The sequence below is a fragment of the Hemibagrus wyckioides genome, linkage group LG18 (assembly GCF_019097595.1).
Source record: "Hemibagrus wyckioides isolate EC202008001 linkage group LG18, SWU_Hwy_1.0, whole genome shotgun sequence".
NCBI classification, from domain to species: Eukaryota; Metazoa; Chordata; class Actinopteri; order Siluriformes; family Bagridae; genus Hemibagrus; species Hemibagrus wyckioides.
Window position 1 is genome coordinate 22,301,876 of NC_080727.1, and position 24,134 is coordinate 22,326,009.

The window sequence follows — 24,134 nt, forward strand, 5'->3', positions numbered from 1 at the left end:
GATCAATGTTTAGTCGATAAGAACAATGGCTCATGCAAGAGAAACTCTCTCAGTCTTTACAAACCGTTGGTGAGATAAAGATTTGACCAGCAGCTTTTAGAGCAGAACCGAGTGCAGTACAAATGACTAGCATTTTTATTTATTGCATTTTATTTATGATTTCTACCATGTTCTGTTCAACAGTATTATCCTTCACTTGTTTTTTCATGTTTTTGGCACAGTGGTGATGAATCAACAAATGAATTAAATCTTAACATTTATTCCTGACCTCAACCCCATAGAACACCTTTGGGATGAATTAGAGTGGAGACTGTGAGCCAGACCTTCTCGTCCAACATCAGTGCCTGACCTCACAAATGCTCTTCTAGAGGAATGGTCAAAAATTCCCGTAAACACACTCCTAAACCTTGTGGAAAGCCTTCCCAGAAGAGTTGAAGCTGTTATAGCTGCAAAGGGCGAGACAACTCCATATTACATTCATGTGCAGGTAAAGGCAGGTGTCCCAAGACTTTTGGCAATATAGTGTATGTTTCTTGCAATTCTTCTCATTTTACTTGGGGCATTTTTAATGAGTTTTCTTTTTAATTGGTGTTGTAACGTATTAACTAAAGCCTCAACAAATGGCACCAAACAATTTATGGTGAAGCTATATAACTCATCTTTATTTGTTCAAAATGTAACATTTATACATATTTGCTTGAAGACACAGACCCATATATCAACATTGAGATTATGGATATGGTTTTATGTACAGTGATAAAAAATAAATAAATAAACACCGTCAATTAAGTGCCATAGTGTAAAAGAAAGAAAGCAGACTTCTCAAAATGACTTCTCAAAATGACTCACTAGATACAGAGTTTGTGTATAATAGAAAGGCATGCCATGACACTCTATTCCAGTCCCAGTGGAGGGATTTAATAAATTCAGTGCTGTAAACACAGACACAACACACTGCTGCTGCTTTTATAAAATCTCTTTCCCTTTTTTAGCCTTCTTATACACCGACCAGGCATAACATTATGAGCACCTGACCCGTCCTGCACTGTGTATTCTGACCCCTTTCTATCAGAACCAGCATTAACTTCTTCACCAATTTGAGCAACAGTAGCTCGTCTGTTGGATCGGATCACACGGGCCAGCCTTCTCTCCCCACGTGCATCAATGAGCCTCGGCTGCTCATGATCCTGTCCCCGGTTCACCACTGTTCCTTCCTTGGAGCACTTTTGATAGATACTGACCACTGTAGACCGGGAACACCCCACAAGAGCTGCAGTTTTGGAGATGCTCTGATCCAGTGGTCTAGCCATCACAATTTGCCATCCCTTCGTCAAACTCACTCAAATCCTTACGCTTGTCCATTTTTCCTGCTTCTAACATCAACTTTGAGGACAAAATGTTGACTTGCTGCCTAATATATCCCACCCACTAACAGGTGCCATGATGAAGAGATCATCAGTCTTATTCTCTTCACCTGGCAGTGGTCATAATGTTATACCTGATCGGTGTATTTTCCATAAAATTATAACTACAATACACTTTGAAAATACAATCTTTTTTCATTTCAGCATCTTTGATTGGTTTTCTCCAAAAGGGTCTATTAGTTTCTAATCCTCTTGTGCAATTTATATGCCTGTATAATTAATGATTATTATTATTAGTAGTATAATAAACAGATGTGCTTTCTGTCTTTGTACTGTGTGTGTATGAACAATTTGTGTTTTTAGGCACTGCTCAGAAGAGAGTGTTATTACTATCTACTGTCTCAGATGATGTTTTGCCTAAGATCATAGTGACTAATTATTAAGTATCATCAGATAATAGATAAGACAATAGGCTCATTGTATTTCTGGTTCAATTTGTATGGGAACTGCTAATTAGGTGGCCAGTATGGCTGAATGATAATGAACAGTTAACCAATATGCCTAGTGAGAGAGAAAAGAAACAGAGAAGGAAAGCCTCTGGCCACAGGTGGATCAGTAGTTTTGGAGCATATATATATATATATATATATATATATATATATATATATATATATATATATATATATATATATATATATATAAATTTTACACAATCAGCTGCTGAATCCCAGGAATCCACTGACTCGTATCAGTCCACTTTACTGAAGTCTCTTCAAACAACCAAACAGTCCTTACAGACTTTACATCCAGTCAAGTCCCCTTCTTTGATTCCCATTCCTAAAGATAGATAGACAGAATATATGTAATATTTGTTGGATTGCAAGTCTCAATTTGTTTGTTTAATTGTTAGTTTTTGTAACAGTACCTTGGCTTTCTGCATGACATTTCCTCTGGTGGACGCACAGATGGAAGGTGGACGTTTACGCATCTCAACTGCACAGTTCACAGGTAAGGAGGCCTCAACGTAAGTCGTTTCAACTCTTCTGGCATGAACCTGTGACAAAGGATAGTAACAGGGATAAATTTCTAATGCATAAGGCAAAATCTAAGCACAATACAACATGAAATGCAGCTTTATTTATATATCCAGAAGTCCTTCAAAAGATTAATTTGATTTTCAATAAAAGTTTCTTCATTTTAATTCCCTATTTCAGCTCACTGTTATCACCAATAAAAATGGTTAACAATCCATCAACAAAAGTTGGTCAAGGAAAGGGGTTCTGAAAGTTTTTGGTGACAGAGACCCTTTTATCTGTAAATAAATTTCTCATAACCTTTAGCACAAATTGATATGATGACCATAAACCAGTGTTTTGTTGGTTGCTGTATCGTTAAAGCCATAACGTTAAAACCACTGACAAGTGGAGTGAATGACATTAAAATCCCACCACTTTACAGATGCCACATGTTTACTGCAAAACATTTCCTGTGTAATGTAATAAGTATATCCCCGTGCCTGTGTGGGTTTACTCCCAAAAACATGTACATTAGGTTGATTGGTGATTCTAGATTTCATATAGGAGTGAGTGTGAGTGTGTGTGGTTGTCTGTCTATGTGTGTGTGTGGCCCTGTGATGGTCTGGTGACCTGTCCAGGGTGTACCCCTGCCTTTCCCCCAATGTGCACTGGGATAGGCTCCAGCAGATCCCCATGACCCTAATTAGGAATAAAGCGGGTATAGAAAATGGATGGATGGATGTAATAAGTATGCGATTTGAGACAAGGTTTCAGGTTTTGAAGAACACACACCCTGTTTGCAGGTTTGCTCTCAGCAGGAGCCCCCAGCTCGCCACTCGCCACAGACTTCTTCAGATTCTCCTTCACTTCAGTGAGACGCAGCTCCAGATCCACTCGCTCAGCCTCCTTCCCTCTGCAGCTCTCTTCAAGCTGAGCCAGTTGCTTTTCCAAATTTTTCTGCCGTTCACCTATATTCACATCGCACACAAAGATTTAGAATTATATGCCACCCTTTTGCCAGTAGGTGGCACCAGCACATAGTAACCTTTTCATGTGGTCGCTCATGCATGGCTACCAATTTCACTACTCTTGAAACTTTAAAATGTATTGATGTTTTAGTTGTAGTGTCACCTGTGGCATCCTTAAGCTGCTCTTTCACCTCCTTTCTCTCTTTGCGTAGCGACACCAGCCTTTTTCTGATCTCTTCCTTCTCTTTCTCGAGCTGCTCTTTCTCGTTCAGGTATCTCCGCGCATCTTCTTCTGCTCTCGTCTTCCCGTATTTACCGTACTGAGTCACAGCTGAGAGGAAAAGATAATCAGATAGTAAGACAGCAAGATAAGTGACCGGTATTCATTCAGAAGGCCGGTTTATTGAAGAAGTAAGTGGAGACTCACAAGAGCCGTGTCTTTTCACTGTGACTTCGGAGTTGCTCTTTGTTCTGTCAGTGCTGGAGAAAGAAGAGCGCTTCACCCGAGTGCCTGATTTGGGCTGAGTCTCCTCTACCTGATAAAGTCATTATGGCAGATGGAGAGAGCAGAGAGACAGGATTATTTATCACAGACATCATGAGTAGGAGTAATAGGAAACAGGATTTATTAGAGAGTGTGGGGTAAAGATGAATAGGCGTTGGAAAGAACATTGAAAAAGCATGTTGCCAAGTATTACACTTACAAGCAATCATTATTTCACAATGTACGCATGTCAGCCTGGGGAAACACTAGGGATGGTAATCTTTTGACACATTCATTTCTGAAACATATTTCTCCTTTGAACGTTTCTCAACCAGAAGTAAGAAGTTTTATTATTATTTTAATAACTGTTTGAAACAAGTGAAAAGGTAAGATCACATTTACCTTCTCAACCAGCTATGCTGTTGATTTTTACCACCAGTAACTGATTATAATTAAATCGATTTCACTACAACTATACAGCTACCCAACAACCTTCTCAAGCATGGCATTCACCGTATGAGGAAATCATGCTGAGTTCTAAAAGATTTTAGTCATCTTTACACAGACTGACTGGTTTTTATTACAGGTTATCTTTTGAGGAAGATAGCTAAAGTGAGTAACATTTTTAAAACGAAAGGAAACAAAAATGAAATACAAATTTCTGTCTCACTGTGGTGACAAATACACTATATTGCCAAAAGTTTTGGGACACCCCTCCAAATCATTGAGTTCAGGTGTTGTTTTTCAGGGGTTGGGCTCGGCCCCTTAGTTCCAGTGAAAGGAACTCTTAATGCTTCATACCAAGACATTTTGGACAATTTGTGGGAACAGTTTGGGGATGACCCCTTCCTGTTCCAACATGACTGCACACCAGTGACCAAAGCAAGGTCCATAAAGACATGGATGAGTGAGTTTGGTGTGGAGGAACTTGACTGGCCTGTACAGAGTCCTGATCTCAACCCCATAGAACACCTTTGGTATGAATTAGAGTGGAGACTGTGAGCCAGGCAAAAACTGGGACGTCTGCCTTTACATGCATATGAATGTAATATGGAGTTGTCCCGCCCTTTGCAGCTATAACAGCTTCAACTCTTCTTGGAAGGCTTTCCACAAGGTTTAGGAGTGTGTTTATGGGAATTTCTGACCATTCCTCTAGAAGCGCATTCATGAGGTCAGACACTGATGTTGTGATGACGAGAAGGTCTGGCTCGCAGTCTCCTCTCTAATTCATCCCAAAGGTGTTCTATGGGGTTCTGGTGGGCAGTCATGTTGGAACAGGAAGGGGTCATCCCCAAACTGTTCCCACAAAGAGCATGAAATTGTCCAAAATGTCTTGGTATGAAGCTGAAGCATTAAGAGTTCCTTTCACTGGAACTAAGGGACCGAGCCTAAACCCTGAAAAACAACACCTGAACTCAATGATTTGGAGGGGTGTCCCAAAACTTTTGGCAATATAGTGTGTATGCAGTTTCTTAAAGTATGAAATTTCTTAACCCTAACCCTAACCCTAGGTATAAAAACATAATCTTATGCCAAACAGTTTTTTTGGCATCCAACTGTTTTTTTTCTAGACTGCTACACATAGCGTATAATAAAAGTAAGATCTTTATCTGAAGTACCGTATATCAGTTATACAGTATAAACATAAGAATTGACCGCAAACGGCATCTGTTACACAACAACACTTAATACACAGATGCAAAAATGTCTTCTACATACTTTCAAAGCATTTCTTGAGCGCTCTTATTTTCAGACTAAAGGATATCAGTTACTGAATGTTCTTAGATAAGATTACCAAGTTGGAGCCCATGTGTTAAACTAAAGAAAACAAAAGGCTGTGAAAGATGTAGGAATGTTAGCTGTGTATCCGATTTCGATGAATCACAACAGTGGCCTCGATTCAACAATCTCTCGCTGTTCCTTTAAAAAACGTCAACATGAACCATATGGTGGTGAAGAGAGAGAGAGAGAGAGAGAGAGAGAGAGAGATGTGGCATTTCTGAGATTGAGAAGCAGATTTACATTGCATTTGACATGTTTGTCATACCATCACGCTCTCATAAGGAACTTCATCGTAGGTGCGAGAGTCTGTGGAAGCACTGCTGGAGGAAGTGGCCCAGCTAGAAACATCAGAAAATATAATCGTGTTATGACATTTTTGCTCCAAGAGCATTACAGATACAGACAAATGAACAAATATTTGAGTGTACAGGTTTAACTTTTCAACACACCTTTATAAATAGTTCAATAATTAATGCAAAATGATAGCCAAGTTCATCTTCATTTTCTCTCCCTGCATTACTCATAGAGTGAAAACAAAAGAAGCTCTACTAACAGGAAAGAATGTCGAGCTGCTGATTTGATACTGCTGATTGTGTCCACATCCACGTAGTCATAGTGCAGAGCCTCTGGGGTCGTAGCACATCCTGCTTCCGCCAAAAGCACGCCAAGCCAGCGGCCCATCTCTTCCGAACAGCTCGCCTGAGACGCACGGATTTACATTCAAACTTTCATTATAAATGAAATTGTATACTATAAACAAATGCCAGAGTATTGTAGCACCTCCAGAGCGGCCACTTCGCTGCCATCTCGCATTATACGGAAAGCGAACGGGTGCTTGGGCCCCAAACCGGGTAAGACCTCGATACCATGAAGGACCAGAGCTTTAACGTGAGTGTGCACGTCTGATCTGTCTTTGTGGAAATACAGAGTGCCGCTCCTCACACAACACCAGCGCTCCTTCCAGCACTGGTTTACCAGGACATTTAGATAACCTAAAAGGACAGAAATACTTCAGATCACACTCTCCAAATTATTAAAGTGTTATTAAATATTATTCATTTCGTATACGGTTTTTAACAACCTTATGTTATTGGAGCACAACTGACCAAATTGTACACATTAAACAATATATTGCCATGTTTTTAATTTTTGTTTATTTTGCAATTATTAAAAAAAACTTGATTTATTGTTCAGATTTTATATATACATATACTATATACTTATATATACATATACTCTAATATATATATATATATATATATACATACATACATACAAAAAGTATATATACAAAATTTGAGCAACTAAATAAAATCATGAAATAGACTAGCTAATATTGTATTACGTTAATTACATTATTAAAACATAATTTTAAAAAATTATATAGCCATATTTTATTATTATTATTATTATTATTATTATTAGCAGTAGTAGTATTTTTAGTAGTAGTATATTTATATATTTATTTATTTACTTATATTATTATTATTATTAGTAGTAATATTTTATTTCTATCTATCTATCTATCTATCTATCTATCTGTCTATCTATCTATAGGATTTTTTTTTTATTCAGAGCTGACCTGCCTAAATAACAAACTATGCCCTTAATTTAACTTGTGTGAGGTGATGAGAGCTGAGAAAAAATTTTTCTTCTAAATGTAAAGAATATTCCCCACAACTTTTATTATTTCCACCCGAACAATTCTACATGCTGGTGCCAGATTAATATGAGGATCTATGCTCCTGACAGCAGCATGCCGACTGTGCTGTATTTCTTAGGAAATGTCCTCACCACAGCGTGGGTTGTCATCAGTGTGAGACTGGTTGCTGGTATCTCCAGGCAGAGGAGGCTTCTTCTTTGAAAAACTGATTATACGGTTGATTTTTCGGCCAGCAGCACGACTCATGGAGCCGGTCAGTTCAGAGAAAGCCCCCCTTTTCCCCTTCCCTTCAGGAGTGAAGGACAGTCGGGTCAGGAATGTGAAAACTAGCACATGGTTTTATGTAACAGAACTACATGGTTGTCTGTTAAGCATTTTAATTCTGTGAAGTGTTAAAAAAATAATTTGTGAAAAAGCCAAAAAAACTAAAAACACATTCAACAAACTTCATGATCCTTTTAACTGCATACAACACAAAGACAAAAAAAAGCATGTAGCCAAACAGATACATCCTTCCTCTGTCCCTCCTGCCATTGTCTCAGACTGAGGTCACACACACAATTCAGGGGAAGCAGGTATGTTTCTTGAACACACACACTTTGCACTTTAACCTCAGGGGGGTGGGTGATGGATGGGGGAAGGTTTCCTAGCCAAGACTTTTTTCCTCTGAAGTGTAAATAGATGGCGATAGAGTAGCATCTGCTTTGTGTGTTGCTTATCCTAAAAAATCCATCCATTTTCTATACCTACTTTATTCCTAAGTAGGGTCACGGGGATCTGCTGGAGCCTATCCCAGCACACATTGGGTGAAAGGCAGGGGTACACCCTGGACAGGTCACCAGTCCATCACAGGGCCACACATATAGATAGACAACCACACACACACTCACGGGCAATTTTAGAATTACCAATCAACCTAATGTACATGTTTTTGGACTGTGGGAGGAAAATGGAGCACCCGGAGTAAACCCACGCAGGCACGGGGAGAACATGCAAACTCCACACAGAAAGGCCCCTGCCTGTTCGAACCCGGGATTCACTTTATAAATAATTTCCATTTTGGTTGAAATAGAAAAATGTTTAAAAGCCCAAAGAGCAAATAATATTATTCTTATTCTTTCTAAATCATACAAAGCGTCTCCTAAGGGTCCGTATCATGTTCGGCGTTCTTCTGCTAAATCTATTTGGTCTTGAATTGAAATTAATAAATGCTTGTTTCTACACGCACAAACAACACCAAAGCAATACATGACGAGGGCTCACCATTTTCTCCGCTCTCCCGTGAACAGTCTCCATTAGCAACACTATCAGAATCTGAGGTATGTTTATCAGTGTGTATCATCTGCAGTCAGAGACAGAAAGCACAGCTCAGGGAGTTGTTCAGAAAACCTTCAGTCTGTATTGCGTCAGTATGTGGTCTGTAGGTGATTCACCTTCTCCAGTTCTGTCTTGCGTTGAATCATGGGGGATGAGGAAATCTCCAGTCCGGTGGTGCCATTCGCCACTGTTTTAACTTCCTGTATGGCCTAAACAGATTTATATACATAAAGAAGACAGAAAACGGTATCAGCCATGTTTGTCATGAATCCTAACTCTATCTATGATCTGATTGGATTGCTTTGCTTCCTTCCAGCTAAGAGAATTCAGCAGGAACTTTGTTGGGTCAACTGTCCAGATGGATTAACAGAATCCTGGAGAGAATGGCTTAAAGTCCTGGAAAAATTGAATAACCCAAGTATCCCTAGATGCCTTAAGCCACCAAAGTATGGAGAATTACAAATCCTACAACTAACATACATTGATGTTTGTAATAGTGGACACAGTAGAAGCTTTGTGAAATTCTTTGACAATTAGATACATCCAGGATTTGATGTCATGTGCATAGAAAAGTATGTGTAAGTTGTATTTACAGCATACACCGATCAGGCATAACATTATGACCACTTGTGTTGGTCCCCCTTTTGCTGCCAAAACAGCCCTGACCCGTCCTGTACTGTGTATTCTAACCCCTTTCTATCAGAACCAGCATTAACTTCTTCAGCAATTTGAGTAACAGTAGCTCGTCTGTTGTATCGGATCACACGGGCCAGCCTTCTCTCCCCACGTGCATCGATGTGCCTCGGCCACCCATGACCCTGTCGCCGGTTCACCACTGTTCCTTCCTTGGACCACTTTTGATAGATACTGACCACTGCAGACCGGGAACACCCCACAAGAGCTGCAGTTTTGGAGATGCTCTGATCCAGAGGTCTAGCCATCACAATTTGGCCCTTTTGGTCAAACTCGCTCAAATCCTTACGCTTGTCCATTTTTCCTGCTTCTAACATCAACTTTGAGGACAAAATGTTGACTTGCTGCCTAATATATCCCATCCACTAACAGGTGCCATGATGAGGAGTGATGATCAGTCTTATTATACTCTGTTACTCTTGATACTAGAATGCTGAGTCTGCAACGTGCAGATTCGATGATAAATTAAATAACATGGAGTAAGAAAGAAAATCAGACAATCACACCTTTTTTCCCCACCAATTTAATCACTTGATAATTCCCACCCCCTGTTAGCTCTCCTATCATGCAACACCTACGAACTGGGGATGGCAAAGGTTAACACATGCTTCCTCAGAGGAAGGACATAAAGCCAGCCAACTCCATCTTTCCAAACTCATGTTGCATCACTCTCAGTGACAGACACCCGATATCTAGTGTTGATATGATGGACAGATGAGAGAGTGCTGCTGCTCCCTCACTGAGAGCATTATCATGGCTGTGGCCTGGCAATCCTCTGAAGATAAGGCAAGTGCTTTTCCAGTGTGAACAGTCAGTGTTTTATTTTATTTTATTTTCCTACATGTTCCTGGTAGGGAAGTGACCCTTTTGGCTGGAGTCATTACTTTACAGCAATAAAATAAAATACACAGGATCGTGATTCATTCATTTCCCAAACTAAGTCATGCCAGTGCATCTGGTGGAAAACTACTATTAGTAATTTGTAGCTAAACTGACATGAACCTTTTGACATGACATGAACATATATTCTTCTGCTTCATAAACACTCCTGAAGCTGCACTTTTTCACCATTAATTTAAATGAGAAATCTTTAATAATGTGAAATGAAATATTACTATAATAAATAGTAAAATGACAGATGACAAAAAATGACAGAATCTTCTGCTTCATTTTATGAACAAAAACACACATTGCTTTGCTGTCTGGAATAGTGATGTGTCATTCGTTTTGAATGCATCCTTACTATGACTCGGAAACGAGGAGTGGTCTCAGAGAGCGATTCGTTCGTTTTATATTGACCGCACATGAGCAACATCCTATAGGTTCTGACCAGCAAACATGATTAGTTCATCTCCAGAGTCATTCCTTCGTCATGGGACAGCCTCACAGGCTTCGGCTATGCAGTCTGTGACGGAAACAGAAATGATTCATTCATCTCCCGAGTCTTCGGGCCCGAGTCGTTCGTTCGTTCATCATGTGATCACATCCTGGATCGGTTTCTTACAGACAATAATACTAATGTAATGTTGTATAATATTTAGGAATTATCATCAAATTATCAAAAGACAATTAACATTTTCTGAAAAAGTAAAAAAGTTCTGTTCTTGTTCCTGTCAGTCTCGTTTAGGCCTTGGTTGATTTATAGTTTCGTCTTATTCTAAATGTGGTCAGTGTTTGTGTAAGTAGGTGTGTCGAGGTCATTGGCTATTAACACGTAACACTGTAATTATATTCTGCTGAAATGTACCAAATGACCAAATGAGCTGAACGAGATTCAAAGATCCGAGTCAGTGAAATAATCCAGTCTTCCCGTCACGAGTCTGGAACAGTTTCAGGAGTGGAGAAGAATAAGAGGCGCACGCTGATGACATCAGGTACCAGGGACTGGATAAATTGAGCATTGTTTCAAAAACAATAAAAGGATGTCGATCCCAGAAACATGTTTACACGACGTATGCACGAAGTCAGGGTAGAGATTAATGTATGTAACTTCTCGGCACAGTTCATTTATTAAATAAAAACAGTTGTAAAGAAATGTGGTTGTTTAGTTAGAACTGAAAATGAAGTGTTATTGGGATTACCTTAAGCCAGCTCTCAGCTTGCTCCTTGCTCTGTACAGCTAACACCAAAGACTCTCCTCCGGGAATAGAGAATTTAAGCTCATGCCTCTTGCGTTTTCCATCTTTACACACATACACAACACTGCACTGATTCAGAGGCAGGTCAGTGTGGGGTGTTCGGTCCTTAGGGTTCTTGAAACACTACAGAGGAAGGGATTGTTAGGATTGTTCTCCAACACAAGTGTGAACTAAGTAATCTGTTAAATTCTCAGCTCACCTGTAGTCTGTTCTCACGGAGGACGGTCAACTGTTTCGTCCATTGGCCAAAGCGTTTCTTACGCAGCAAGAAGGCAAATTTGCGGCAGTCTTTTACCGGGCCCACGGGAGTTGTCCTCTCTCTGATTTTCGTCTCGTCTTCCTCTTCATCGTACGATTCATAAGAGCTACTCAGAGCATCCGAGTCATTGTCTGGGACAAATGTGGTATTTTACTTTGTTTCAGAAGCAGTTTTTAGAAAAATACAATAAGATTTCTTAAAGACAAAGAGGTTGAATTAAATCTAATTTAAATTCAAATTAAATTTTACATTTACACTGATCAGGTATAACATTATGACCACCTGCCTAATATTGTCTTGGTCCACCTTTTGCTGCCGAAACAGCCCTGACCCGTCCTGCACTGTGTATTCTGACCCCTTTCTATCAGAACCAGCATTAACTTCTTCAGCAGTTTGAGCAACAGTAGCTCGTCTGTCGGATCGGATCACACGGACCAGCCTTCTCTCCCCACGTGCATCAGTGAGCCTCGGCCGCCCATGACCCTGTCGCAGGTTCACCACTGTTCCTTCCTTGGACCACTTTTGATAGATACTGACCACTGCAGACCGGGAACACCCCACAAGAGCTGCAGTTTTGGAGATGCTCTGATCCAGTGGTCTAGCCATCACAATCTGGCCCTTTTTGGTCAAACGCTCAAATCCTTACGCTTGTCCATTTTTCCTGCTTCTAACATCAACTTTGAGGACAAAATGTTGACTTGCTGTCTGATATATCCCACCCACTAACAGGTGCCATGATGAGGAGATCATCAGTCTTATTCACTTCACCTCTCACTGCTCACAATGTTATGCCTGATCGGTGTATCTAATCAAAATTACAAGTTGAATCTAGTCTTGTAGTCTTGGATACAAATTCAAAATGAGTAAATAAGTGTATTTTAAAAACATGGAAAAAATCAAAAGAAGATTTTCCTAAACAGACAAGAGACTGCTTTCTTTCTTACAGGAAGGCCCATTAATGCGAGTTAATGGATAGTTCTTATCAGCGTCTTCATAATATGCATCCTCGTCCTCAACTGGGCTTTGGTTTCCTGCAGCAGACACCAACGTCAGAGAGTTAGCTAATGTAGAGATCAAAACAGAAATCACGCTTATTATCTCCATTCTTGCAGTGTGATTTTTTTTGTTTCGAAAATACGACAGCACTGACTGTGGGTAGTGATGTACTGAGGCGTGGTGTCTGGCTCCAGTGGAACTGCTTCCTCATAATAATCCTCAGGAGGCGGAGTAGTGGGCAGTGGAGGTGGCGTGTCCGTGGGGCTCTAAGGAATAAGTTCCAGTCACATTCAATATACATATTGTGTACCAACGGCCTGTGGTCATATTTTTGATGGGGAAGGAGGACACTGATAATGACAGAGATACAAAAAAAATAAAAGATCTGAAACTAGCTCAAATATTTGGCCATAAGAAAAGGGAGACACATATTTCTAAATGTGGGATATAAAGCACATTCATTATCTACTCCCTTATTACACGTATCCCTTACAGTCATCATTTCATCCCCATATTGTCTTTGAGATTTTACAAAAAATTATTTTACAGCATGATACGCTTTTTAAGCATTACTAGGCATTTCTACTACCAGAATAACTGCTGTGCTGGTTCTAGCTTCAACGTGTCTTACTGATTTTGTGGGTAAGTGTTTCAACGTCTCTTCCTCTTCCTGTTTTTTCAGCTCCTCAGGGGAATCTCTTAGCTCCTTCAGGTCACAGTCTGAAACACAGAAATTAGTGTCCAAATGTTCAGTCATTCAACTGACCCTTAGAAGAAAACATTACAGAACCGTAAGTTAAATAAACCTACCGAATTCCTCGAACAGGGATTCGACAAAGCTGGTACCGTTTCCGTAGAGGGACGTGTTCATGTATATGAAGTCGCTTCCGGTCACTCTATCGACGTACGCTATATAGAAAAACAATGGGACTACATGTTTTGAAATGATAACCTACTAAACAACAGAGATGGGTGATTTCTGCACGGTTTACCTGATGGTTTTAACTGTCCCAGGAGGTTCCTGACAACACTCATCTTCTCTGCGGTGGCTGAACTTACATGTTCGTGCTCCAGCAGCTTCAGAAGCACGTTTAACTCCTTGACCAGATGCTCCATGGCTGTGGAAAGAAGAATAAGTGTAGATTTGTCCCTAAGATCTGCTGCGGTAATGATAAAGACTAGTACTCATACACAAAACATGCGAATACAGAACATCCTTTCAACGGATGTAGAAGTGTAATGGTTTTTAATCCTCTCTTTCAGTGTCACTCAGAAGAGTCTGGGTTCTCTCAAAGTTTCCTCCTCATGTCGCATCAGGAAGTTTTTTCTCACCAGTATCGCATCTGGCTTGAGCACGACAGGTCTAAATATACACGTATGCTTCAGTAAAGCCGCTTTGTGACAACGTCTATTGTTCATTTTTTAAGTGGATTCTACCGGCGTAGTATAATACAGTTCATAGTTCATAGTACATAGTAACAGTACTGCAATACAGTTCATCTATGCATGCATCTAATAATAAACATTTGAAAGCACTAGCCAGCAGCGTGGCAGTGAGGGAAAAGGTCTTCAGCTGTTGAAACTGGACATCTGGTTATTTTGGCTGGCTGATGGAGAAAACTAAAGCAACCAAAGCAACAAATGTGGCTTAATGCAATAAACAGGCAGTGATATGAGCATGACCTGAATTGGGTTCATATGTCATCGCGTGTTGCTCCAAAACTGTGCACAGTTCACAATAGGAGAACTGTTATGAAATTCCTAACAAATGCAGGAAACAACACACCAGAGGGTCGTATTTTATTTATGGTAAATCCAACTTTCTTAGTAATCTAGGTTTACTGTAAACAAGGGCTCCATCTGAGGCGAGATCCTGCATCTTAGCTATCACTGATGCTGTATCAGTTATCCTGTTTATCACTGAGATTTAATCCCATCCATGTTTTTTTGGATTTATATGTAATTTTGGATACTTTAAATATACGAAACTACAGTAGGATGGCTAATTAACTACCTGGTTAATATGGGTTTTCCCTATGATTTTTCTTTTCTTCAGAATTAGAGATGACACTGCTAGTTGTACTTCTGCAAACAGTATCGCAAACACTTCTGTACTTCTGCAAACACTACCGTAGCAAGATCTCGCTGCCAGAGGTTTTGCTAGTGCAAGTTCCAGTGTAAAATATGTTAAATGTTGGAATTCATCTGACTAATCATAATCACTTCACCTCCACATGATCACCTGACTCCACCAAACTCTTTTTACTATTTGACCACTGCCTGTAAATCTGTAGAAATTTCAGGCATAACATTATGACCACCTGCATTATATTGTGTTGGTCCCCCTTTTGCTGCCAAAACAGCCCTGACCCGTCCTGCACTGTGTATTCTGACACCTTTCTATCAGAACCAGCATTAACTTCTTCAGCAGTCTGAGCAACAGTAGCTCGTCTGTTGGATCGGATCACACGGGCCAGCCTTCTCTCCCCACATGCATCGATGAGCCTCGGCCACCCATGACCCTGTCACCGGTTCACCACTGTTCCTTCCTTGAACCACTTTTGATAGATACTGACCACTGCAGACCGGGAACACCCCACAAGAGCTGCAGTTTTGGAGATGCTCTGATCCAGTGGTCTAGCCATCACAATTTGGCCCTTTTGGTCAAACTCGCTCAAATCCTTACGCTTGTCCATTTTTCCTGCTTCTAACATCAACTTTGAGGACAAAATGTTGACTTGCTGCCTAATATATCCCACCCACTAACAGGTGCCATGATGAGGAGATCATCAGTCTTATTCACTTCACCTCTCAGGGGTCATAATGTTATGCCTGATCGGTGTATGTATATTAGCATTAATCTCTTCCACCACAAGCTTTCAGAATCACTACAAACTTTGAAAAGAGGGCGTGTAAGCTTGAACTTTACTTGTAATTGAAACCTATTCAAAAGTTCAGTTCAGGACAGTTTGTAGCTGTGAAAACGATGTCAAAATGTCTAAGCAGTCCAGAGTTGCAATCCACTGGGGTTGGTTTGGGAGCAAATTTTCCAGATAAGAGAAAGCGTCATTCTTTACACTAAAATAATATGAAATATACAAGATTTCCAATCCTAATTCTTAGATAAGGGTGATGACTGCTGTCTTTACATTGTCTCTACCATTTCTTTCTGTCTTGTAAGAAACTACAGACTGCCTCAACCAGATTCCACTCCACAGAACACATCTGAAAGAGCTCATTCCCAAAAAAGGCTTACATATCATATAGAAATATCTTTAATTCAAACCAGTTTATCTATTTTGGTATTTTACATTGGCTTTAAGCAGCCTTACCAAACATTTAGAACACTTAATCCAATTAATTATTAGTCTGGGAGTGGCAGCAGGACATTAAGAACCGTCCCAGAACAAAGGGTATACGTGACCATGATTACCATTTAGTATTGCCCGACCATTTGGGTGATAACAACTAGAACAATACCTAGCCAAGGTGTACGTGAACGTGATTACCATTGAAAGACATCTGGCTAGACGACAGTATCATCCAGCCCTTGCGAATACACAGTTCTTACACTGATTTACATTTAAAGTGAAACTCATTTAAATTACACACACAGGAAACACTCTATAAAAGGTTGGAGCAGGATTTTCCCTGCGTTCTTTTTGACGCCGATGAACCCAAAGTACTTTATGTATTTTGTCACTGCAACGCTGCAATAAACTTCTACATTAAGATCTTCAATGCCCTCATCGTTTTATTTTTCTTACAGTCTAACTTTGCTCAACATGTCAGACCCACAACCCATTTAAGGCAGAATCGCACAAAACTGCTGTGATTTTGGAAAGGAATAGTGGAACCAATCAATAACAGAGCTTTATTCTGCATGATCAATCAAAAGGTCACTGAAGGACACAACAATCCAGACCCAGGACAAACCAGTCCACGTGTCTCCACCTCAGAAAGGCGTTTCAAATCCCGCATTAGTCTCTTCACTGAGAAAGCACAAAGCTGCCAAGAAAAGAAAGCATGCTAATTATTTAGTGCTTACCAAACTCGACAGCTGACGGAAACGAGGAGATGACCATTGTCCAGAAACGATATGCAGTCAGAGATTCTAATATAAAGCTAAGACTGTTCACTGTGTATTTCTCTCTCGTTATAACATCAAGCTAGTTATAATCGTTCAATCCGCCTTCGCTGTGGCATTATCAGAAGGGTCCTGCTCACTATTTTAATCACCACTCCCTTCCTACTATGTCTGTCCTCTTCCTGTGGCAAAATGTGGGAGAGAAAATGAAAAATAGGGATGGCTTCATATTTTTAAAACGAGCTTTTTCTTCGCTTAAATTCGACAGGATCTTTCATCAGTCACAATTTTCATTCACTCTGACCGTAAACAAGCTTAAAATAATATTTAACACACACAAATTTTATTATCACAGCTTACACCTGAAGAAGTTAATGCTGGTTCTGATAGAAAGGTGTCAGAATACACAGTGCAGGACGGGTCAGGGCTGTTTTGGCAGCAAAAGGGGGACAAACACAATATCAGGCAGGTGGTCATAATGTTATGCCTATTCTGTGTATCTATCTATCTATCTCTCTCTCTCTCTCTCTAAATCTCTCTCTCTCTCTCTCTCTCTCTCTCTCTCTCTCTCTCTCTCTCTCTCTCTATCTATCTAAATCCTAATTAAAACATTTTGGCACACCTTGTTCAAGGAAACAACCAGCTTTAGGGTGGTACAGTACCAGTAAATCTGCTTCTCAGGCAACATCACACTATCACTGATTAATTTGCAATAAAATGACACACCCAAAAGTGTATCATTACTTATACAATCTAATTCATTAAGGCCCCTCACCCCTATCTGACCTGTTTCCTATTCAGGACTTGTTTTGTTTTGTAGTAGTCCATGAATTTTTTGGAAGAGACTAAGGCCCCAAATTAAGCCTGAGGCTAAATAACATGACTACACTGATAGTTTAATAGCTGAGATCTGTTCTACTTCAATACAAAGCGTCCCATATATACAGTATAGCTAACTAAGTATGAATAATTTTGCATTCCCCTGATGTATGGAGACTTCTGGCACACCCTGTATAGAATACTCATGGACTTTTGCAGACTCTCCCTTTAATATCGGATGTCTATAGCAAACAGATGTATTCTCGCAGAAAAAGTCCTTATGTGAAATCAGAGTGAAGACTCTTTACCATTGTTTGGCACTGAGACCGCTTAATGGACAACAGGTTGTTTCCTCAGGACTCGGGTTTTCCTCTCTCCTTGAAAGAAGGAAATGGAAGTGTGCACATGTGGGTGGAAGCCCAGAGGAGATAGGATGAAGGGGAATAGTGGGCGGAAGCTCAGCGAGTGGAGAGTGGGATCTCCCTTGTTGAATATGGCACAATTACAACTCCACAACTACAACTCTCCAGAGGGCCATTGTCTGGGAGTGCACTCTTTGGCTTGGAAGAGGGAGTGACCGCCCTATTTGTGAGGGACAATTCCCACACAACTCCCTCCAGCCCCTGGGCATCATCTGGCCCCCACTGAGCCAGTCCAGGAACAAGGTCAGATTTGCAGAAGTCAGCTTAGATAGAGTTTATTCATTTTCTATTTTCGATTCTACATAATACCAGTGGCTCTACTCTTAGACATCTTCATTTCAGACCCCCCCCCCCCCCCCCAAAATGTAACCTGTTATAATCTCATACTCTTAAGACACCTTTAAACAATGCAGACTTTATAAATCTTTTAGACAAACACTGGAAGAAATTCTGTCTACGTTTATCCCAAAGCAAAAATTACAAGGTGACTATTTAAGCATGACAAATGGTTTGACCAAAATCCTAGCCTGAGGTCTCCTTCAACAATGTGCTATTATGAAGACCAAAAATAGGCAGCTGAGATCACTCTTGAGGAAAAAATAAGACAATGCAATGTGGAGAACTGAAAAATGCAGCAAGCACCAACAATCACTCGCTCAATCACACACAACACACACACACACACAAAACACATTCAAGAAGCAAGGCAGTCCAGAGCAGCTGTGATACCCAGAACTACTGGCATTGTGGGTCAGAGGATATGTCCTGCAGCTGTGGTTTCCTGTCTAAGCTGACGAAAGCACTTTCTATCAATGCCAACCTTCTGCTTCCTATTCCTCTCTGCTCTTTAAATGACTAAAAATGACAAAAACGATGTAGGCTCTCTTTTAACCACCAATGCCTCATATCCATCTGAGCCCTGTTAAACATGATTACACACTTGAAATAAATTTCTACACGCATCTTAACTGCATGATATGATATCCGTTGATCATTTTTGGGTACTCTCCATGAAAGAAAAACAGGGGGTTGTGACATATAACAGGTAAGAGGACTGCGATGTGTCAGAAATAAAAAGCACTACACACAGAATGCCACTCACTCCCTAAGGAGGCTGAGCAGCTGTTCAAGTTATATTCTGCGGGTGGACGTCACGTGCACTAAGCTCCTGAACGCACACATGCAAGTGTGGCGCATAGTAGGGGCTTTTGTACACACCACTCAAGGTCATATGGCAGCCTGAGCGGACGGTTGGCATAATTTAATGCTGACTCTTTTAGAGTTACTGAATGACAACTTACTGGGTGGAGTCAATTACAGGCAAAGCAACAGGCCACATAACTGAAAAGGGAGGGGATGGAAGCTTTCAGGGATTATAGTGTAGGCATTATTGGCTCAGCAATCCTGGGAAAACGAATGATCTGAACTGTAAAATGAGTGCGAAACCAAAAAGCAGGCTGATACGATGATAACAGCCTGATAAATATTCCCATGGGTTTTAAAAATAACGCTAATAAAGCTGTTTTGGTCCACTGGATACCTATTATATTTTTTCAAGAGGTTCATGTGAGAGTAATGCATCGTGTAAGACAATCTATGCTTTGTAAAAAAAGATTTAGCAATTTCCGTGCTTGATTCTGGACTGCCATCATAAGAGTCACATTTATACAACTACAGTCTATTTACAACAACCTCGACTAAAACAAGCCCTTTCCCTGGACGGCCTCGGGGTGTGAACACACAAGTGGCACAGAGTGGCAGCTGTTGCCCTATCAATTGCACCCCAACTCCATCATCAGTTTATTTACATTTGGACTGGAAAACACTCTGTTGTAGGGTTTACTTTTCAGGGTTTCTCAGAAAGACAAGTTGAGATCGAACATTCTTTAGTGCAGTTGCATTCACGGCATTTGGCAGAGACCCTTATCCAGAGCGACTTTTATCTCATTTTAGTCAACTGAGGGTTAAGGGCCTTGCTCAGGGGCCCAGCTGTGGCAGCCTGGCGGACCTGGAACTTGAACTCACAACCTTCTGATCAGTAGTCCAACATCTTAACCACTAAGTGACCACATAGTATATAAAGAACTACTGTATAAAGCATCTACGAGGCTGATACCCCTTACACAATCCTGTAATCCTGCACAACACTGAAGTGCATTTTCCATGGTGCATGTCAAGGCACAACACAGTGAAATGCACTTTCACCCATTTTGTTCCAGGCGGTCATGTGAAATCATGCACGCTGTTTTCATAGTAATTTCATTATATCATTATGGCAGTCATTCTGCACCAAGAATCATTCATTCATTTCATCTGCACTGCTTTTGCCATGCAGGGTCGAGGGGAACCGGGAGCTTATCCCAAGGGGACACAATGCAGGGCACACACTGGACAGGTTGCAGGACACAATTGCACTGTAACAGATGCCAATCATCCTGCAATGCATGTCTTTGGACTTGGAGGAATCAGGGGTACCAGGAAGAAACCTCTGAAATATATAGAGAACGTGTAAACTCCATGCATGCAGGAAGGAAGTTGGATTCGAACCCCTCAACCTTGAAGGTTTGGGGCAAAGTTACAGAACTACAATATTCTTCCAGTGCAGCTTCAGCCAGTACATTACATGGTGATGCCACTTGACTTTGCCACTTGGACCTAACCTTAACACACTGCTGTACCCTCATAAATGACTCCTCACCCTGGCTCATGAGGCAGAACTGTTGATGGAGATCAGGAGAGATCGAGCTCCTTCCTTCACTGTTGTTATTAAAGCACTGACACATTGGCCAGTAATCTGCAGTCAACCCCTGTAAAGTTCTGCTTTGATTTCAACTCTTTGAAGAAGTGAGTCAAACAGGGGGTATCAGTGAAAAGACAAAGGCCATTTCAGTCAGAGCTTGACTAGTCATGTCCTCCACTAACCCTTAATGCGTTATATAGAAGAGCTACTCTTGACAGACGCCGTCCTCTCCTTCATGAGCTGAGGAATGCCAGTGGAAGAGACACTGTGTGGCCTGTGTGGACCCATCAGGGATTGCAGGCGGCAAATGAGTGGAGCCTTTGTCTCTCTCAAACTGTGGGTATTTATAGATGCGTGCAATGTGGAGAAGACATGAGTGCAAATATCCAACCAGGCTTCCACTATCGGCCAAAAAGGTCTTACAGACATGCCTTTGAAATGACTATAAATTCTAAAGGATGGTACTGAATCTGATCAAGGTTTTTTTTTCCAACACACATGTTGAGTCGCCCACTATTGAGTGGTCAAAAAATGTGGAGGGTCATGAGATTGGCAAGTTAATGACAGGTTTTTACTGCTAGTTTAAAGAATACTCCACCAATGTAAACACCTTGACCCATAGCAAACAATCAGATTAGTTTATGTATGCGTCATGTGATGAGCCTTAAGGTGATTTTAAAATTTCATCATGCTGCATCACACAATGTCCATCATTATGAGTTCAGGAAAAATAAATTTAATGTGTAGCTGTGGTAAGCCAGTCATAACTGTGCTGAAAACTCAAACAACCCATGAGCTGAAACGTATGAATGTGAGGATTAATCACCACAGCTACCAAGCTTTACGTACTCATCAACGATAAAAAGTCTGGAGGAAGTCTTCAAATGAATCAGTAACTAAAACAAGTAACCGGCATTTAGTTGGAGGCCTGTTTTTTCCTGGCTTCCACACAACCAGGCACTTGCACGTGCTCTCCACAGCGGATTTCCCACATGAGAAGGAAGGATGTTTTCACTCAGGTCGTAAATAGCCATCCCACTGCCCTGACCCTTAACCAGACTGAGGACTGATAGCTAGGTCAAAGCTAAGACTAGGGTGAGGGGGATTAGTCCAAAAGGATTATAATAAAGGATTACAGAAAAAGTGTTCCTCATACTGTGCTTGTGTAGGACCAGTGATGGGACTTTCTCATTCCTTCATGTTTACTTCATGCATCCAAATGACCTGACGAAGCGAGAGTTAAAACTTTTACTTCCTATCTGTAGCTTCATAGCACAGAGTCTTATGAGGCATAAAACTATTACACACACACACACACACACACTGTTCATGCTGGTTAGTCTTTTAAGTGATGCTTTTCAAGTCTATAATCATGCTCTTCAAATAATAGATAAGGTAAACATAAAGCATCAGCATTAGCAGTTCAAACCACACAAAACATTACAGTTCTAATATCAGTTCATGTCATTTGTACTTTGTCTGACCATGTTTTCCTCACCTGTATACTTCTGATGTGTTATGGGTGTGGCTTAAATACACCGATCAGGCATAACATTATGACCACTGAGCGGTGAAGTGAATAAGACTGAGTATCTCCTCATCATGGCACCTGTTAGTGGGTGGGATATATTAGGCAGCAAGTCAACATTTTGTCCTCAAAGTTGATGTTAGAAGCAGGAAAAATGGACAAGCGTAAGGATTTGAGCGAGTTTGACCAAAAGGGGCAAATTGTGATGGCTAGACCACTGGATCAGAGCATCTCCAAAACTGCAGCTCTTGTGGGGTGTTCCCGGTCTGCAGTGGTCAGTATCTATCAAAAGTGGTCCAAGGAAGGAACAGTGGTGAACCGGAGACAGGGTCATGGGCGTCCGAGGCTCACCGATGCACATGGAGAGAGAAGGCTGCCCCGTGTGATCCGATCCAACAGACGAGCTACTGTTGCTCAAATTGCTGAAGAAGTTAATGCTGGTTCTGATAGAAAGGGGTCAGAATACACAGTGCAGGACGGGTCAGGGCTGTTTTTGGCAACAAAAAAGGGAACCACGTGGTCATAATGTTATACCTGATTGGTATACATTCACCATGATGCTCACAAAATCTAGGGTTTCTTTTTATTTTGATAACACTAATAGTGTGAACAAGTCTTTAGTCTGGGTGCTGCTGCTGCTGCTGATGGTGGTGGTGGTGGTGGTGGTGGTGGTGGTGTTTTTGGTTCCTCAGGAGTTAAAAATAAAATCTAACCTTATTTTTATGTATTTATGAGAGAGAAGGCAGTTGATACCGGAAAGCATGAAACAGATTAGAGTGTCATCTCACCTGTCTCATACCTGATCTGTCTGTTTTAAATATCATCTCAGCTTGATTCCATTACATATCAGTGGTCAGCTGAGTAAATCTCACCATGTTATAAATCACTGGACATTCAATCAACTCAATTTTTTTTTATAAAAGTACAGGAAACCAGTAATCATGCCTTTAAAAATGCTTCATGGTACATAGATGATGCTTAAATTAGACTACTTTTAAGATTTAAGCTAAGGTGCACTTCTAAGAAAAAATAGGAACCCTTCAAAGCTCCAAATGGGGGAAACCCGTCTCTTTTTCTCCTGAGTGCATTGTGATGACATCATCACCTCAAACAGGTCTCTCTGCCCAGGTGTAGCTCACATTACGTCATCAGATGTCAATACAGATGAAACTGTCTCAATCTAATCACGCGGATATTAAACATTACGGAAAAGCACAATAATACAGATGATGTTATTAACGCTGTACATCATTTAACCTGTATTAAGGGAAACAAAGAAAATGGTATCTTTCAAAATAAAATAAAATAAAATAAAATAAAAAAGAGTACTTACAGTTGGATTCCGAAACCTCCATCATATAGAATAAAATGATTTTTTTTAATTTTTTTTATTACTACATACAACCACTATTACAACAAACCCCTTCCCACGTGACTGGCAGCGGCAGCAGCCAACACTACACTGAGACGATGTGAAGAAGCGCGCGCTGAGACCGAGAGAGAGAGAGAGAGAGAGAGAGAGAGAGAGAGAGAGAACACGCAGGGTCCTAGAGCGCGCCAAGTTTCACTATTATTTTTAGCAGCGGTCAGTCAGTTGGTATTTTGGGCCAGTCTTGGTGGAACGTTTACAGCTAAATTGTTCATTTTGTGGATTTGTTTTCTTTTGTTTTCACAGTCCAAACAAATTAAATGACCCATTAATGCCACGCAAAACTCATTCTTCGTAAGTATATAGCAAATTAAACGCACATTTATTAAATGCACTTAGAGACTGACTAAAAAATAAACTGCATTTGGGGGAAAAAATCTGTTTGATTCAGACAGACTGAATGCTGTATATACACTATATTGCTAAAAG

The 24,134-nt window shown here is 40.6% G+C and overlaps 1 protein-coding gene across 3 annotated transcripts; it reads right to left on the reverse strand.

Moving 5' to 3' along the window:
* Positions 1-641: 641 nt before the first annotated feature.
* Positions 642-23,743, reverse strand: afap1l1b (actin filament associated protein 1-like 1b). 3 transcript variants are annotated; one of them, XM_058415300.1, is made up of 19 exons: positions 23,610-23,743; positions 13,673-13,798; positions 13,491-13,589; positions 13,312-13,400; positions 12,835-12,946; positions 12,629-12,745; positions 11,625-11,815; positions 11,369-11,548; positions 8,711-8,803; positions 8,541-8,619; positions 7,409-7,564; positions 6,395-6,606; positions 6,168-6,313; positions 5,880-5,952; positions 3,776-3,884; positions 3,512-3,679; positions 3,173-3,348; positions 2,290-2,418; positions 642-2,201 (listed from the first exon to the last, which is right to left on the reverse strand). In XM_058415300.1, the coding sequence occupies exons 1-19, from the start codon at positions 23,632-23,634 to the stop codon at positions 2,175-2,177; spliced, it is 2,307 nt and encodes a 768-aa protein (XP_058271283.1). In that variant the 5' UTR covers positions 23,635-23,743; the 3' UTR covers positions 642-2,174. The 3 variants fall into 3 exon arrangements, with proteins under 3 accessions (XP_058271283.1, XP_058271282.1, XP_058271284.1); XM_058415299.1 differs by lacking the exon at positions 23,610-23,743 and adding an exon at positions 16,729-16,844; XM_058415301.1 differs by lacking the exon at positions 23,610-23,743 and adding an exon at positions 16,729-16,843 and having other exon boundaries at positions 12,629-12,715.
* Positions 23,744-24,134: the final 391 nt, after the last annotated feature.